This window comes from Polypterus senegalus, chromosome 16, assembly GCF_016835505.1.
Source record: "Polypterus senegalus isolate Bchr_013 chromosome 16, ASM1683550v1, whole genome shotgun sequence".
Taxonomy (NCBI): domain Eukaryota; kingdom Metazoa; phylum Chordata; class Cladistia; order Polypteriformes; family Polypteridae; genus Polypterus; species Polypterus senegalus.
The window spans coordinates 93,065,925-93,082,530 of NC_053169.1; the positions used below are offsets into that span (position 1 = coordinate 93,065,925).

Here is a 16,606-nt window from a genome sequence, read left to right on the forward strand (position 1 = left end):
CTCCACCCGGCCCCACCTTTTCCTCCCAGAAATGATCAAAAACGGAAGCGTATCTTGGACAGAATCTTTGTAACACCCATTTTTATTGCGCTATTCAATATACGGGGTTCCCTTCGAGGTGCCCCAGATGCTTTGTGATTGTCTGTCTTGTTTTTACAATACAGAATTCCAAGGCAAAAGTCAAAAACAGAGCACCGGTTCAAACATACAGGATCTCGCAATCAGTACAAAGCACAGCAGAACCCAAGTAAACCCTCCGCTCCGTAGTGCATTCAAATTGAACTGAAATGCACCATGGGAGGCCCTCCATTTCATAGGGTGAAGGGCAGTTATTGGTGGTAATTGGCAGATGGCCCCACCTCTTGGAGTACCACCCCTAAAAAATAGTACAGGCTACACAGAGAAAGCCAAAAATAACAAATGAATATTAAGTACATACTGTATACAGTCATATGAAAAAGTTTGGGAACTCCTCTTAATTCTTTGGATTTTTGTTTCTCATTAGCTGAGCTTTCAAAGTAGCAACTTCCTTATAATATCTGACATGCCTTATGGAAACAGTAGTATTTCAGCAGTGACATTACGTTTATTAGATTAACAGAAAATATACAATATGCATCATAACAAAATTAGACAGGTGCATAAATTTGGGCACCCAACAGAGATATGACATCAATACTTAGTTGAGCCTCCTTTTTACAAATCTAACAGCCTCTAGACGCCTCCTATAGCCTTTGATGAGTGTCTGGATTCTAGATGGAGGTATTTTGACCATTCTTCCATACAAAATCTCTCCAGTTCAGTTCAATTTGATGGCTGCCGAGCATGGACAGCCTGCTTCAAATCATCCCATAGATTTTCGATGATATTCAAGTCAGGGGACTGTGACGGCCATTCCAGAACATTGTACTTCTCCCTCTGCATGAATGCCTTTGTAGATTTCCAACTGTGTTTTGGGTTGTTGTCTTGTTGGAATATCCAACCCCTGCATAAGTAACTTCAACTTTGTGACTGATGCTTGAACATTACCCTGAAGAATCTGTTGATATTGGGTTGAATTCATCCGACCCTCGACTTTAACAAGGGCCCCAGTCCCTGAACTGGCCACACATCCCCACAGCATGATGGAACCTCCACCAAATCTGACAGTAGGTAGCAGGAGTTTTTCTTGGAGTGCGGTGTTCTTCTTCTGCCATGCAAAGCGCTTTTTGTTATGACCAAATAACTCCATTTTTGTCTCATCAGTCCAAAGCACTTTGTTCCAAAATGAATCTGGCTTGTCTAAATGAGCATTTGATACAACAAGCGACTCTGTTTGTGGTGTGAGTGCAGAAAGGGCTTCTTTCTCATCACCCTGCCATACAGATGTTCTTTGTGCAAATTGTGCTGAATTGTAGAACGATGTACAGATACACCATCTGCAGCGAGATGTTCTTGCAGGTCTTTGGAGGTGATCTGTGGGTTGTCTGTAACCATTCTCACAATCCTGCTCATATGCCGCTCCTGTATTTTTCTTGGCCTGCCAGACCTGCTGGGTTTAACAGCAACTGTGCCTGTGGCCTTCCATTTCCTGATTCCATTCCTTACAGTTGAAACTGACAGTTTAAACCTCTGAGATGGCTTTTTGTAGCCTTCCCCTAAACCAGGAGACTGAACAATCTTTGTTTTCAGATCTTTTGAGAGTTGCTTTGAGGATCCCATGCTGTCTGTCACTCTTCACAGGAGAGTCAAAGGAAAGCACAACTTGCGATTGACCACCTTAAATACCTTTTATCACTCATTATTGGACACACCTGTCTTATGAAGTTCAAGGCTTAACAAGCTCATCCAACCAATTTGGTGTTGCAAGTAATCAGCACTGAGCAGTGACAGGCACTGAAATCAGCAAAATGACAAGGGGACCCACAGTTTTGCAATGCCAGTTATTCACATTCGCTTTAATTTCATACAACTACATACTGCTTCACTAAAAATCTATGTTCGGAAAACACCCCAGTGCTCAGATGTTCCTAGGAAATGAAAGACACACCACTGTTATCTTTTTTGTTCAAAGGAGAGTCAATTATTATGCAGGCTGAGAGGGGTTCCCAAACATTTTCATATGACTGTATATTAGCGAAACAAAAAAATGAACAAAAGAGACATTAAATATGAGCTTTGAATCCCAGCCAGAGGAGGAACCCTGCCTAAGATGTGACTTGGCCATTTCAACACAGGGCAGACTCATGCACACCCCGGCGGTCACTCACACTTTTTTGCGAGAAATACCAACTGATTTTATCACGGTGAATGCCAATAATGCTTCATGCTTTAAAGTACAGAAGAGGTCAGATGATTGAGATAATTACACATTGGAGGATGTGGTTCTGCATTAACTGTAAAACTCTTAACTTCCTCCTAAGCCTTTACGTTAAAGAAGAAGAACATCTGGCGTGTATTTTCAGCAAATACGTTAAGATGCCATTCTGGGGTGGCCTGCTTGTAGGACTGGATAGGTGGGTGGCTAAGAGATTCAGTTACTTGTTTGACAGGTACAAGACAGGTGAGGCTGCCCATTTTACAATAATGCCTAAGGGGCTGAAATACAGAGCACAAGAGCCAAACCCTTTCTAAACGGCTTCATCACAGATTGTGCTGCTCCTGGGTCGAGAATGAGTTCAGTTAAGAGAGCCACCAGGAGGGTGACACACTTGGAATGAATTTTGATCTCCAGTTTTGCTCTCCGGCGTGACAAGATAAAAGCGCTTACAGCAAGTTAATGAGACACTATACTTAGGGTTAGGGTTAGGGTTAGGCTTAGGGTAATCCAAAAAGAAAGGGAAGTGCTTAAAACACAGCATACGGTGGTTAATTAGACTAGTGCAGTGAATGTTTCTTGCTCTTCATTATAACTTCATATGAAAAATAAAGGCTATGGCTGAAGATGAATGGAGGAATTAGGGGGGATGGATAAGAGGAAGAGTGGGCAGCCAGTTGGCCGAGGTCTCCAGGATTTTGTCTGTTACACTGTGACTGACCAGGGACCCTCCAGAGGTTTCTTTTCCCCAGAGACTCTGCAGACTGAATGTTTTTTTGTTTTCTACTGCTCCATTGTCAACAGTTCAACAATTAATAAACGGTCAGATGTTGGTAGGCTCCATTTATGGTACTCAGTTTCAACCCACTTTGTTTTCCTATCTCGTGATATCTCAGGACATTTGGTGACAGCTGTGAGGAACGTGTCCTTACCCAGAATGGAAGGACTGAGAGTGTGCACAGGACATTATCTCCCCTGGGACACTAGAGGGCAGTGCCCACCCCCACGGATTGCTATAGCACCACGGATTCCCACAAGGCATGCTGGGAGCTGGAGTTCTCTGCAGCCCCGTTGGGTTCTGTGGTGGCCGCCACCAGAGGGAGCTGCAGAGCCCTACTTTGGGCTTTCACCCCACCGGGGGAGGAGCCCAGATCTCCTTTAACGAGCCACCTGGACCACTCCCTGGTATTCCTTAAGAGGGGCCAACTGCCACTACTTTGGGAGCGAGAGTCGGGATGGAGAGAGATGAACCTTGCTGGAGGGAGGAATGGAGGAAGAGAGAAAGTGAAGGAGAGAGAAAGTACTGTGTTTACGTGTGCTTACTGGTGCTTGGTGTACTGTGCCACTGAGGGGCACCATTGGAAAGAGTCTCCCCTGGAAAATAAACGTGGGGTGTGCTGAAACCTGTGCCTGGTGTCTGTCTGGGTCGGGTTTGGGTGGCTGGTGTGCCCCCTGCAGGCCACAGCCTCTTAATCAGGACTAGAGGAGGAGGAGGAGGAGGAGGTTAGGAGCAGGCACTGATGCAGCGCATTGCCGCACCCACCATTTGACCATTCCAGATTAGGACCCGAGGGCAGCCATGATACCTCAGCACCACATAGTTCAGATGGAATGGAACCAGTGGGAGGTTTGTTATGGTGGCTGGAGTGCCAATTCTGCCACCAACCCCCAGGTTTTATTCTGCAGGTTGGAGGGCGTACTTGCAGGCCTGGATGCAGATTAACGACATACCCAGGATGGAGCAATTTCAGGATAAGAGCCATGCACAAGGCCCCAACGGAGCAGAGTCACTTTGCCGTTTTTTACGGGATTCGAAATGGCGACCTTCCAATTGCCAGCGCAATAGCAAGAACAGGCTTAAATGTGCAGAATATGTAAAGATAATTACAAAAGAAAATACTTAAAAAGTATGATTACAGTCAGTCATCGTCCGCTACATCCTAACACAGGGTCACGGGGGTCCGCTGGCGCCAATCCCAGTAGCACAGGGTGCAAGACAGGAACAGGGTGCCATCTCACCGCAGGACACACACAAACACACACCTGCAATTGCAGGTTACGAAGTAGAGAACTGGTGCAGTTAGTGAAGGACGCACCCAACGGTTTGGAATTCACTTTACCTTCTGCCTCTTCTTCATTCAACAATACTCGCGATAGGGGGAAAAAAATTAACAAGAAAACGTGGGAAAGGGAAGATAGCAGCCAAGACATGTGACTAATGACCATGATCCTGCAAGGACCCCGTCAGTCAGAATGCCCAGACCGTGCCTGACGCCCACCTCTTTCATCCTTGGCCACAGTTAACTCGTTAGTAGCCAGCTCTCCGGCACATTCCGTGTCAATTCTCACCTTGCCCTGTTGTTCACCCATTCTCCCCGCCAGCGTCTGTGAACATTCAGCTCCATTGTTTGAGAATCTGACTGGCCGCCAGGCGGTTTGCAGTCACTGCCAAATATCTTAATATTTCTCTGGAACTTATCTTAGTTTTTTTCTTACTTATCTTGCCATGCATTCTTGTTTACTTGGTGTAGTGACTTATTAGCATTTCCCAGTTTTATAGCGCTTCCTGTGCATCAGCACATTCAACTTTAAATTATGTCCCCCATGAGTCAAACTGTTGGCCTATTCGCTCTTTACGGACACGGAGGGCTGCTTCACTGGGCTGACGCTCACCTCAGATGTCTTCCATCATACAGATTCCTACTTACTGTATATTACCAATCTCTATTTATTCCAAGTTTTGTGAAAAGGAGTCATGTTGACCCCTCATACCCTCATTTAGGGGGTGAGCCCCTGTGGTGGGTTGATGCGGCAGGTACAGCTTCAAGGCCTTTTTGATCATTTCTCCTCCTGAAGACACCTATTGGTTTACTCTTTATTAAGTCAAGCTGGGGAGCATACACTGATACAGCACGTCGTCGCACCTATGGCGCGACGAAACATCATTCCGGATCCCGGTTTGCAACCCCCCAGACAGACGCACGGCCCAGTCCCACCCCGTGGAAATGACCCTTTATCTACTGCAGCCAGGTGTTATGTGGGCGACCCCTTGGCCTGGTCCAGCCACTCGGGTCCCCAACAATGAGGATCTTACGAGCTGGATCATCCTCGGGTAATCGCACCACATGGTCGTAGTGCCGTAACCGACGCTACCTCACAATGCAGGTCACGTGCCTCATTCAGGACTCCATGAGCAACACAAAGTCAAACCAGATGTACCCAAGGATTTTCCGGAGAGACACGGTACCAAAGGAGTCCAGTCTTCGTCTCAGGTCACTGGATAGCGTCCAAGTCTCGTAACAAAACAGGAAGCACCAGGACTCTAAAGACTTGGACCTTCGTCCTTTTGCAGAGATATCGGGAGTGCCACACACCCCTTTCCAGCGACCTCATGACCCCCCATGCTCACCCAATCCGTCTACTGACTTCATAGGAAGAGTCACCAGAGACATGAATGTCACTGCTGAGGTATGTAAACCTCTCAATGAGGTCGACACTCTCTCTGCAGACAGACACACTGCTGATGTCTGTGCCCAAGAGGTCATTAAAGGCTAAACTAAACTCTTTATCACAATTGTGTAATTTCCTGCATGACATATGGCCTACAAATGAGGGTTGTTCAGGCTCTGAGGTCCAAAAATAGTGGGGAACCCCAAAAAGCCCAATGGCTTGCATAATTACTGCCACACACGTGCGCCTTTGGGGACAGCGTAAAGACTCTGGTGATGGGAATTCCTCACCGATCCACCAGGTGGTGCTGTTCACTAACGCCTCTCCCATTCCTCCCTCTACAGACTGGATGATTGACAGCTCTACCACCTCTGATGTCACTCCCCATGTCCAGCCCTCTGGACCCGCCTTTGCCTGCCTGGCCTGTGCTTAACCAGAAGTGTCGCCATCTTGGAGAGGTCAATATTGAGACTCGTTTTGCCCTTCCTAACGCATTTATGCTTTGTGTTTTCTTTCAATCATATGGGGGTTTGTCTGCGGGTGCCCCCAACTCTTTATGCTTGTTTGTGCTTTTTCATTACACTACACATCAAGGCAAACTGAGCGGTATATCATATGAGGGGATTTTCTTGTAAAAAAAAAAAACCTGAAGTGATTTCAAAACATTCATAATTCTTATGAGCACAAAAGGAACAAGATTGTGGGTGAACCCGCCATACTTGAAAAGCCTTGGCATGGGCATCGGCTCCATCAGAAAAAAGGGACGAGCTTACAATACTATAGATGTGTCAAAATGTGCTGGAAAGTCCTCTGATTTCACATCTTGTGCAATTTTTGTTGTTGTGTAATTTGACGTGGTCTGGCAAGAAGGTCAGTAATCTCGGTCATCAAGTATGACATCCCCTCTGACTTGAAGTCATGTAATGTGACATTGGCTTAAACAACTGGGCTGAAACAAAAACCTGCATGCACTACAATCAATCCTCCAGGACTGAACTTGAGTGCCCGTGGACTAAAAGATCAAACTACGGTAACTGAAAGGGCTTCCATCTTCACAAGTCACAATGAAATGAATGAAACAGAATTTAGCATTTGTCACTTGTTGCAAAACTGAAGATGTGACAAAACAATGAGAGAGAGAGAGAGAGAGAGAGAATGGCAAACCAACAGGGATGCACCCTACTATCATCTGTATTTACTTTGAAGGTTCTCTCTTTGCTTGTGTGGGTCTTTCCAATTTCCTTCATAATGTAGGACTGACTGGAAACTCTAAACTGGCCAAGTATGCATAGGCTCGTGAATTTGTCTTGCAGTGGACTGGCACCATTTACAGGGTTGCAACTGAGGTGGCTCCTGACTGGTGTCCCCTAATGGAACTGGCTGGTTGTTGTTGGCAGGATAAGAGCTGGCCTTTCCCAGAAAATGGGTGGATATACTGGAAAGGTACAGCACCAATGTTTCGTTTTGTTTTATATTGTTGTGTTCAAATGTTACATTTGACAGGGCATTGCAGCTGTTGACAATGTTATATGAAATAATCCACTTTATTCACTTTGGATAAATGAGTGTGTGTCTGTGTATCTGTGTTTCTCTCCGGGTTGCTATGGCTCTGCCATTCCAACAGATGGCACATCACAAACATTAAATGCTTTTCTGAATCCTATATTAAATGGCATATAATAGAGAGTAAAGCATTGGATTTATCATTCCAACAGAGGGTGCATCACAAAAATTTGTAGTGATAAAATCCATTGAATGTGTCATTCCAACAGATGGCACATCACAAACATTAAATGCTTTTCTGAATCCTATATTAAATGGCATATAACAGAGTGTAAAGCATTTGATTTATCATTCCAACAGTTGGTGCATCACAAACATTAACACTTCTTTTACAAATCCCATACCAAATGAGATATAACAGAGACATATGCATTGCATTTATCATTCTAACAGGCGGCGCATCAGAAACATTTATAGTCATAAAATCCACTGAAAGTGTCATTTCAACAGATGTCACATCTCATACATTAACTGCTTTTATGAACCCTATACTAAATGGCATATAGCAGAGAGTAAAGCATTGCATTTATTATTCCAACAGATGGTGCATCACAAACATTAACACTGCTTTTATGAATCTGATACCAAATGGCACATGACAGAGACCTACACATTGCATTTGTCATCCAACAGACGGTGCATCACAAACCTTTATAGTAATAACGTCCATTGAAGTGTCATCCCAACAGATGGCGCATCACAAACATTAACTGCTTTTATGAATCCCATACTAAATGGCATACAACAGAGACATATGCATTGCATTTTTCATTCTAACAAATGGCGCCCTGCCCAGGGTTTGTTTCCTGCCTTGTGCCCTGTGTTGGCTGGGATTGGCTCCAGCAGGACCCCCGTGACCCTGTGTTCGGATATAGCGGGTTGGATAATGGATGTATCCTAACTACAGGGTCATGGGGGTCTGCTGGAGCCAATCCCAGCCAACACAGGGTGTAAGGCAGGGACAAATCCCTGGGCAGGGTGCCAGCCCACCACAGGGCACACACACACACACACCAAGCACAAACTAGGGACAGTTTAGGATCACCAGTGCTCCTAACCTGCATGTCTTTGGACTGTGGGAAGACATCGGAGCACCAGAAGGAAACCCACACAGACACGGGGAGAACATGCAAACTCCACACAGGGAGTGCCACCGTGCCTCCCATTACTACATGCTTTACAAAATACATGCCAATAAATTGTGCAGTGCAAATGTTAAAGCCGAGATCCATGTTCATTATTTGTTTGTTAACCTATCTTATCACAGCTAGTGATTCAATAACTGGCATATAATTTTTTTTTTTCCCTGAATAATATCTGCTAGTCTTAACCTTGCTAAGCTAAACTTCCATGAAAAGGGCAACAAATGAAAATAAACAAATGAATAAACAAATAAATGAATTCAACAAAATGAAAAGCATTGCATTTTAGAAAACTGTATCACATTGCGTTTAATAACCTCACGTTTCTTTCAAGCATTCAACTTGAAGCCCCCCATGATTTTAAGAAGCATCATACCTGGCTCTAAACATAAAAGTGGTCCATTCAAATTTCCCTGCGGTACAAAAGGGCCACCAGGTCATGTAAAATAACAGGACATCCCACACCCGTTCCTTGTGTCACCAAGGGCCAGCTGCCAATGCGGCGGTGGGCGGATGAGGGCCGCATGTCAGAAACAGTGCAAACAAGAAAAAGTGAACTGAGCAGAACCCAGGGCTGCGGTGGGCAGGCTACACATTTGACTTTGGCAGTTGCAGAGTGCAGGATGGACCCTCACCCCGGTGCCCACAGTAGACAAAGTGGAGTCATTTAAACTTCCTACACGCCAATGGCTAATGAATACAGACGTCTGTGCTGCTTGAGGGGCTGTCAGCGTGTAGTCTGCCCGTTCCTGTTGTTTTCTTGTGGTTGTCGGTCCGCAGTCCATTAACAGGCTGCCTTCTTAACTGGCAACTGAAAACTGTGAAATGAAGCCCTCTGCTGCTTCATCTATGGTTGCCACCATTGATGCTGGGACAGCTTCTAGCTGCTTTGATCCGTAATCTTGTAAAGGAACAGCTGATTGAGGAAACTGAGGGACTGATAAAGAGCTCTGAGTGTGTGCACCATTGATGCCAGTGAGCTTTTATTTTTAATGAAACATTCAATTTAGGAAATGGATGGACCAGTATACAGGGCCTATAAAGAGTATTCATCTCCTTGGAGGTTTTCATTTTATTTTTACATATCAATGACTCACAGTGAATTTAATCTGATTTTTGGGCATTGATCAGCAAAAAAAGACTCTTTAATTGAAAAGACGTATCTGCAAAGTGGGTTAAATTAATGACAAATATCACATACAAAATACTTTAATATGACATCCCCAAATCCTCACTGGTACAGCCAATTGGTTTCAGATGTCCCATCATTAGCTCAATGGAGGTCCCCTGCCTGGGGTTTCCATTGATTGCAGTATAAATGCACCTAAATATGGAAGGTCCAGCTTGTGGTAAGCCAGTATGGTGACCTAACCAACACAATGAAGACAAAAGAACACTCCAAGAAACTCCATGAGAAGCACCAAGTCAGGGCATGGAGACAGAAAAACATCTGAGTCACTGAATATGCCTTAATAAGTATCTCTGTGAAATCGATCAGCCGCCTTAATAAATCAACAAGTGTCTGTCTGTGTGTTCATCCGATTGCTATGCCTCTGTCATCGCAAATGAGGGTGCATCACAAATATTTTTAGTAATAAAATGCATTGCATTTGCCATTCCAACAGGTGGCACATCACAAACAGTAACACTGCTTTCACAAACTAAATGGCATGCAAACAGATACATAGCTATTGTGTTGTGTTTTTCATTCCAACAGATGGAGCATCACAAGCATTTTTAGTAATGAAATGCATTTTATTTGACTTCCCAAGAAGTGGGACATCACAAACAGCAACACAGCTTTTACAAATCCTAAACTAAATGGCATGCAAACCGATACATATCTATTGTGCTGTGTTTTTCATTCCAACAGGTGGCACATCACAAACAGTAACGCAGCTTTTACAAATCCCAAACTAAATGGCATGTAACAGATACATATCTATTGTGTTGTGTTTTTCATTCCAGCAGATGGCACATCACAAACTTTTGTAGCAATGCATTTTATCACTACAAATGTTTGCGATGCGCCATCTGTTGGAATGACACGCACAATCAATTTTATTTCTACATACTAGATGCCATTTGTAGCGATGCCCAACCTGTGGGCCGTGGCCAACATTATACAGACACGCACACTCGATTCACTGAGGTTTAACAACACTCTCAGGATCGTGCTCGATTCACCATTGTGGTATTGCTGGTTGATGGCAGCCAATCATGGACGCCCTCCCCAAATCGGCACTGTAACATCGCACTCGATTAACTGATAGATTCAAGCTACGGACCTCCAGAGTTTCAGAGGTAGAGCTAACGTTGGATTTGATTGACAGTTGCCCCGCCCCTGGATCCGCCCTCAATGTCTCCAGTACGCAGCACCATCACCCCCAAAACTCCACTCTGTTGCAAGAGTGTGACGAACGTCAAGTACACCAAGTGACCTAAATATGCAATCCAATTGGCTGTTCAGCTGTGATTTTCTGGGCCAAGACAGAAGAAATGCAGACTGTGTTGTAATGAATTTTGCAGTTAAAAAGTAAATCTTAAAAGGACGATTTTGTTAAAATGGAGTTCGTTCTGACGGAAGAAGGTTCTAGAGAGAGCGTTCTCAAAAGTCTAAATTTCCTTAAAGTTTCCATGGTAGTGTGGATGAAAGGTGAAAACCGACACAAATGTTTGGATTTTTAAACAACAATGTAGTAGTGTGGACGTAGGATGGTAGGTGGGAGTGGTATGGACATGAGATGAGGAGGGACAATGAAGATGGTGAGGGAAGTGAAGGGGAGGCTGAAGTGAATAAAGTCAAAGAAGACCTGACGGGAAAAGGGTCCGGTTTGATGGGGGGGTGTGCAGGATGGAACTGAATGGAGAGGGCTGATCGAGCACATCGGCCCCACACAGGAGAAGAAGAAGAAATGATTAACATCAAAAAAGCCAAATTATTAAATCCACTGTGACTCGAAAACTTCCAAGGAGATGAATACTTTTTGTATCTTGTTGGATGGATCTTGCATGACAGCCCAACTGAGGGTGTGACTACCTGTTTAAGACAAGTCTAAGGAAAATAAATATAATAAAAAAAAGTAAAAATTATAATGAAACAATAACCATCAAACTCAAAAAGTAACATCAACTTATATAAAAACATAATAAAGAAGCCAAATTAAAACAAAAGGAAAAGGTTGCCCTCCTCATCACATACCTTGCCTGTAGCTGACATTGAAGCCCCTCTTTTGGATGCTAAAGTCGGTGGAGAAAGTCACAGTCATGGAATTACCAGTCGAGTTTAACGTCGACTTGTTCAGAGTCAGGCCGCAGAAGGTGAGCTCATCCTTTCCGTTGTGAATCGTGACGTTGTCAAAGATGCACTTGGGGGTCTCCTCCAGTTCAAAGTCTAGGAAGGTTATCTGTATAATAAATCCCACGGGGGCCTGGAGGGTCCACTTGCACGACGTGTATTTGGGATACTCGTTAGGGTAACAGGGCGATGTAAAGGTTCCATTGGGGTCGCTGAGGACTTGCCTGCAGTCAACGGGACAGTCGTGGTCTGCTAAACCAAAACAGGGATAGGTGAGTTAAAGAGCGATATGGTAAAATACACAGCAGTGTTGGTTTGGGGGAGGGGGCGAAGACTTTTCAGGACAGACATGCAGACACAGTGAAAACAAGAAGTGCGGTATTGACTCAGAAGATTAGACTGCTGGTGCCATAGTTACCGGAAAGATAAGAAACAAATAAAAGCGAACTGTGCCAGTTCTCGGCGGCAAAGTGCTTTAGAGTGCGGTTAGCAGCAGAGGGCGCTCTTCACAATAGCCGCGATCGGACTCTCCTTCTAATTCAGGATCGCAATTACAGTTCAGGATTTTCTTTATTTGCTGACACGCTTTGACTGATTGATCTGCTTTTAGTATTACTGGCGCTATATAAAGTAACAAATACATGTTTGGTAAGATAGATGCAGGTTTCGACTCCCTGCAACCTTCTACCGAATAATAGAGCGGTGAGAAATTAGCAGGATGATAACGGATGGACTCTGCCGCTCTGCTTCTGGCACCTGCTGCTGAACGTTTGCGCTGTGAATAGCGCTATACAAGGTTTAAAAAAAAAACGATTGATTGATTAGTTTGATTGATTGATTGATTGATTGATTGAAAGTCAAATCCGACTCCTCCCTGCATCCTCTATCTGAAATAACGGATTGAGGATTGGCAGACTCGTTTAATGCTTCTAATGGCTGTATGAACGATCGCTTTATTCACATCTGATTTGTCCATGGAATATCCATCCATTATCCAACCCGCTATATCCTAACTACAGGGTCACGGGGGTCTGCTGGCGCCAATCCCAGCCAACACAGGAAACAAACCCCGCCGCAGGGCGCGTGCGCACACACACACACACACACACACACAATTTAGAATTGCCAATGCACCTTTGGACTGTGGGAGTAAATCGGAGTACCCGGAGGAAACCCACGCAGACACGCAACATGCAAACTCCACGCAGGGAGGACCCGGGTCTCCTAACTGCGAGGCAGCAGAGCTACCCACTGCGCCACCCTCCATGGAATATCCTTCCGTAAATACCACCAGGTTTGCGACTGATTACTTAGCGGAATGAGTGTGACTGCTTAACAAGCACGGGGCGCGTTCGTTTCTTTTATTTCTTTGCTGGTCGATTCAGCTTTTTGGAATAACCAGCAGATCCCGCGGGACGCTAATGACAAGAAGTGAAAGTCACAAAGGTTCCTCAATGTTTTTTTTTTTTTAACTGAAAAATTTTAACTTTAAGTTGTATTTCGCTAAACTGGAACATCGCGTTCCACTCGTGCCCTGCGGGGGGCAATCGGCGATGTCATCTGCCTTTCCATCTTGTTCAAGCGCGTTTAATGTAACGTTACTCATTTATATCTAGTCTGTTAGTCTCACTGAAGCCAGACGCAGATGTGACGGTACTCGCGTGTTAAAACCCCGCCACAGGAACAGGCAAGAGAAAATATTCACCGTCTTCGACATTCGTTTATTTATAAAACAAAAACAAGAATACGTCAAATCTGATTTTTAATTACAATATGGGTCAGGAGTAAACTTTAAAGAGGTTCTACGCATGACTGAATGGAGAAGCGCTCTCTGGGTTGAGTGGACGAGGACCGATGTGACCCCGCGAGACTTAGGAGTCACCTGGACGTGTTTTGTTCATTGTTGCCCCTTTTTAAATGCCATCAGACGGTGGAATTTATGTGCCACACATAGCACTGCACATCTGGGCTGTTGCGCTGGTCCAATTGATCTCTCATTTAACATCAATAATACTAAAAAGAAAAGAGTGTCTAAAGTCTCCCTGTATATGTTTGTGTTTGGGTTGTCGATTTACTCCCACTGCAATGGTTGGCATCATGTCTTAGCTTAATTATTTCAGCTCCTTGTGCTCTTTGATGACGGAGTGGCTTCCACTGCTACTGGCAGACGACATCGTCTATGTTGATCGGTTGCTTCGTTTATTTTAATCAAATGATTTTTTTTGTTTTTTTTTGTTTACGCAAATCTGTTTTTTTTTTTTTTCTTTTTGTTCATTTTATAAAATTCGTAATTTGTCTTGATCCTTGTACTTGTTAAAACACTCTCAGCTTGTTCTCGGTGAAGAACGCAATTCAATGAATTGAATTGAATAGTCCGTGACGTTCAATGGCCAATAATTGCATGAATTTTGTCAGTTATATTTATCCATCCATCCATCATCCAACCCTAACTACAGGGCCACGGGGGTCCGCCGGAGCCAATCCCAGCCAGCACAGGGCACACACACACACACACAAACCACACACTAGGGACAATTTAGAATCGCTAATTCACCCAACCTGCATGTCTTTGGACTGTGGGAGGAAACTCACGCAGACACGAGGAGAACATGGAAGTGAACCCGGGTCTCCTAACTGCGAGGCAGCAGCGCTACCCACCGTGCCGCTCGGCGTTATATTTATATAAAAAGCTATTTCACAGAGGGCGGCACGGTGGCAGCGCTGCTGCCTCGCAGTTAGGAGACCTGGGTTCACTTCCCGGGTCCTCCCTGCGTGGAGTTTGCATGTTCTCCCCGTGACATGCAGGTTAGGTGGATTGGCGATTCTAAATTGGCCCGTGGGTGTGTTTGTGTGTGTCCTGCGGTGGGTTGACACCCTGCCCAGGATTGGTCATGCCTTGTGCCCTGTGTTGGCTGGGATTGGCTCCAGCAGACCCCCGTGACCCTATTTGGATTCAGCGGGTTAGAAAATGGATGGATGGAGGGCTATTTCACAGCCTTCATCCAAGGAAACTTACAACACACACCGGAGATTCCATTTACTTTTCCCAATAGTGCACAAATGGCAGTAGGAGGATTTGAACCCACAACCTCAAGACTTGCGGTCCATAGCCTTAACCTCTACACTGCCAGTCAGTTTTAGCTTTTAAACGAAAGGTTTAAGGCAGTATGGCCTAATGGTTAATGCGTTGGATTGCAACGAAAATGATCATTAGAAAAATTCTGACCCTGAACTAAATACTTCACAATCGTGTGCTCAGCCACGCATTTCTTCAGTTGCCTGTCCCTGGCAAACGGCTTTGTATTGGCGTCTTCTGCAAGAGGTGCTATAAAATATAAAAATCTCACCGATGGCGTTGGCACGCTTCACGTTAGTTCATTCAGATATATTTTAACATTCGAGCTCTGGACTGGACGGGACGGGACGCTCCTCAACGTCACGCACCCAGACGGGCTCCTTCTGCGTGGCCTTCCTTACTCAAGTGCTTTAGATTTGGACGCACATGATTGCCAAACTAAACAAAACTGACGGATTAGCACAAGCACTTGAAATAACAACGCCTCGCGGTGTGAAAAGGGCGTCTTAGGGCGCAGTTTGCCGCAATACACGCTGTGTTCAATAAAGATAACACAATGGCTCTGCTCCAAGACACCCTATATGATCAAAACACATTGAGAAAAATAGAACGGGAAGATACACACACACACACGTGCGCGTGTGTAAATCCCGGCCAAGTTTTGGCAAGCCAATCAATCAGAATGTCTGGCGGTCTTAATGCCGAGGAAGGAAGCAGGAGCTCCCGGAGGAAACCCGCAAAAACACCTCAGGTTACTCCTCCGTAACGAGCGGAGTTCAAACGCGTTGAGACGCTTTTTAGAACTTCACGTTAAACGGCCCTCCATTCCTCCGAGTGATCTTTTTAAGCCGATCACTTCGTGGATTTATGTTGTCTTCTGTAAGAAAGGATGGAGTGAAAATGACTGCCGAAAGTCCGTGTGCGGGCTGCGCGAGTTACGTAAGAAGGTGGCTGTGAGTCGTCGGGTGCGGACTGCTGATCGCCGCCGCCGCGAGAGCTCGCCGGTCCATTTTTCCACTTAAAAACGAACTAACGGGGCTGTTCGTCTTACTTAGTTAATAATTTCACTTAGATTGGACGTGTTGGTTAATATTGCATCGCTTTTATATATTGACATAATTATCTTATGGCACATTAGCACAATTAAATGAGGTTGAAAAAAACCATTCGATTATATTCTTTTAAACCTCTGGGACTGTTGTCATTACTCATTTATTTTATGTTCATATTACTTAAAATTTAACATACTAAAACATAGTACAGTATGCCTGTTTTCACAGTTCAAAAATGAACAAGTTGTACCCACTCGACTGATTTGCATAAAGATCCGCCCCTTTTGTTGCATCGTGGGCCAAGGCATCGCCACACCTCTGCTGAGAAGGGTCCAATTGCAGCCTGCAGTATCTGTGACGTAGGCCAGGTAACTCCCAAGATGCGATCACTTGAGTGGAATAACCTTCACACCCTCAACACAGTGTAATTGAAGACCGCAGTACTTATGAGGATGGGGGTTACTTAGTTAAGATTAGGGTTGGGGGTTTTATCTGACTCAAAGGGCATTTAGTGACTGACATTTTTGGCCATTACCCTATAATCTTAAACACAGGCAGTGTCATATTATATATACTGTATACATTACATTATATATTATATATATATAGTGTATACATAGGGCGTGGGTTTCCTCCGGGTACTCCGGTTTCCTCCCCCAGTCCAAAGACATGCAGGTTACGTGTATTGGCGATCCTAAATTGTCCCTAGTGTGCGCTTGGTGTGTGTGT

At 44.7% G+C, this 16,606-nt stretch overlaps 1 protein-coding gene across 21 annotated transcripts in view; it reads right to left on the bottom strand.

Annotated features, from left to right (window-relative positions):
* The window catches only part of adgrg6 (adhesion G protein-coupled receptor G6), a 175,305-nt gene that overhangs the window by 137,521 nt on the left and 21,178 nt on the right, over window positions 1-16,606 (bottom strand). For 19 of the 21 annotated variants that reach the window (XM_039737808.1, XM_039737792.1, XM_039737810.1 and 16 more), the window contains exon 3: window positions 11,654-12,001. The exons of 1 other annotated variant lie outside the window; for it this stretch is intronic. In XM_039737808.1, coding sequence (XP_039593742.1) covers window positions 11,654-12,001 — 348 coding nt within the window. The remainder of the gene's footprint in view (window positions 1-11,653; window positions 12,002-16,606) is intronic. One more of the 21 variants, XM_039737790.1, reaches the window with a different exon arrangement.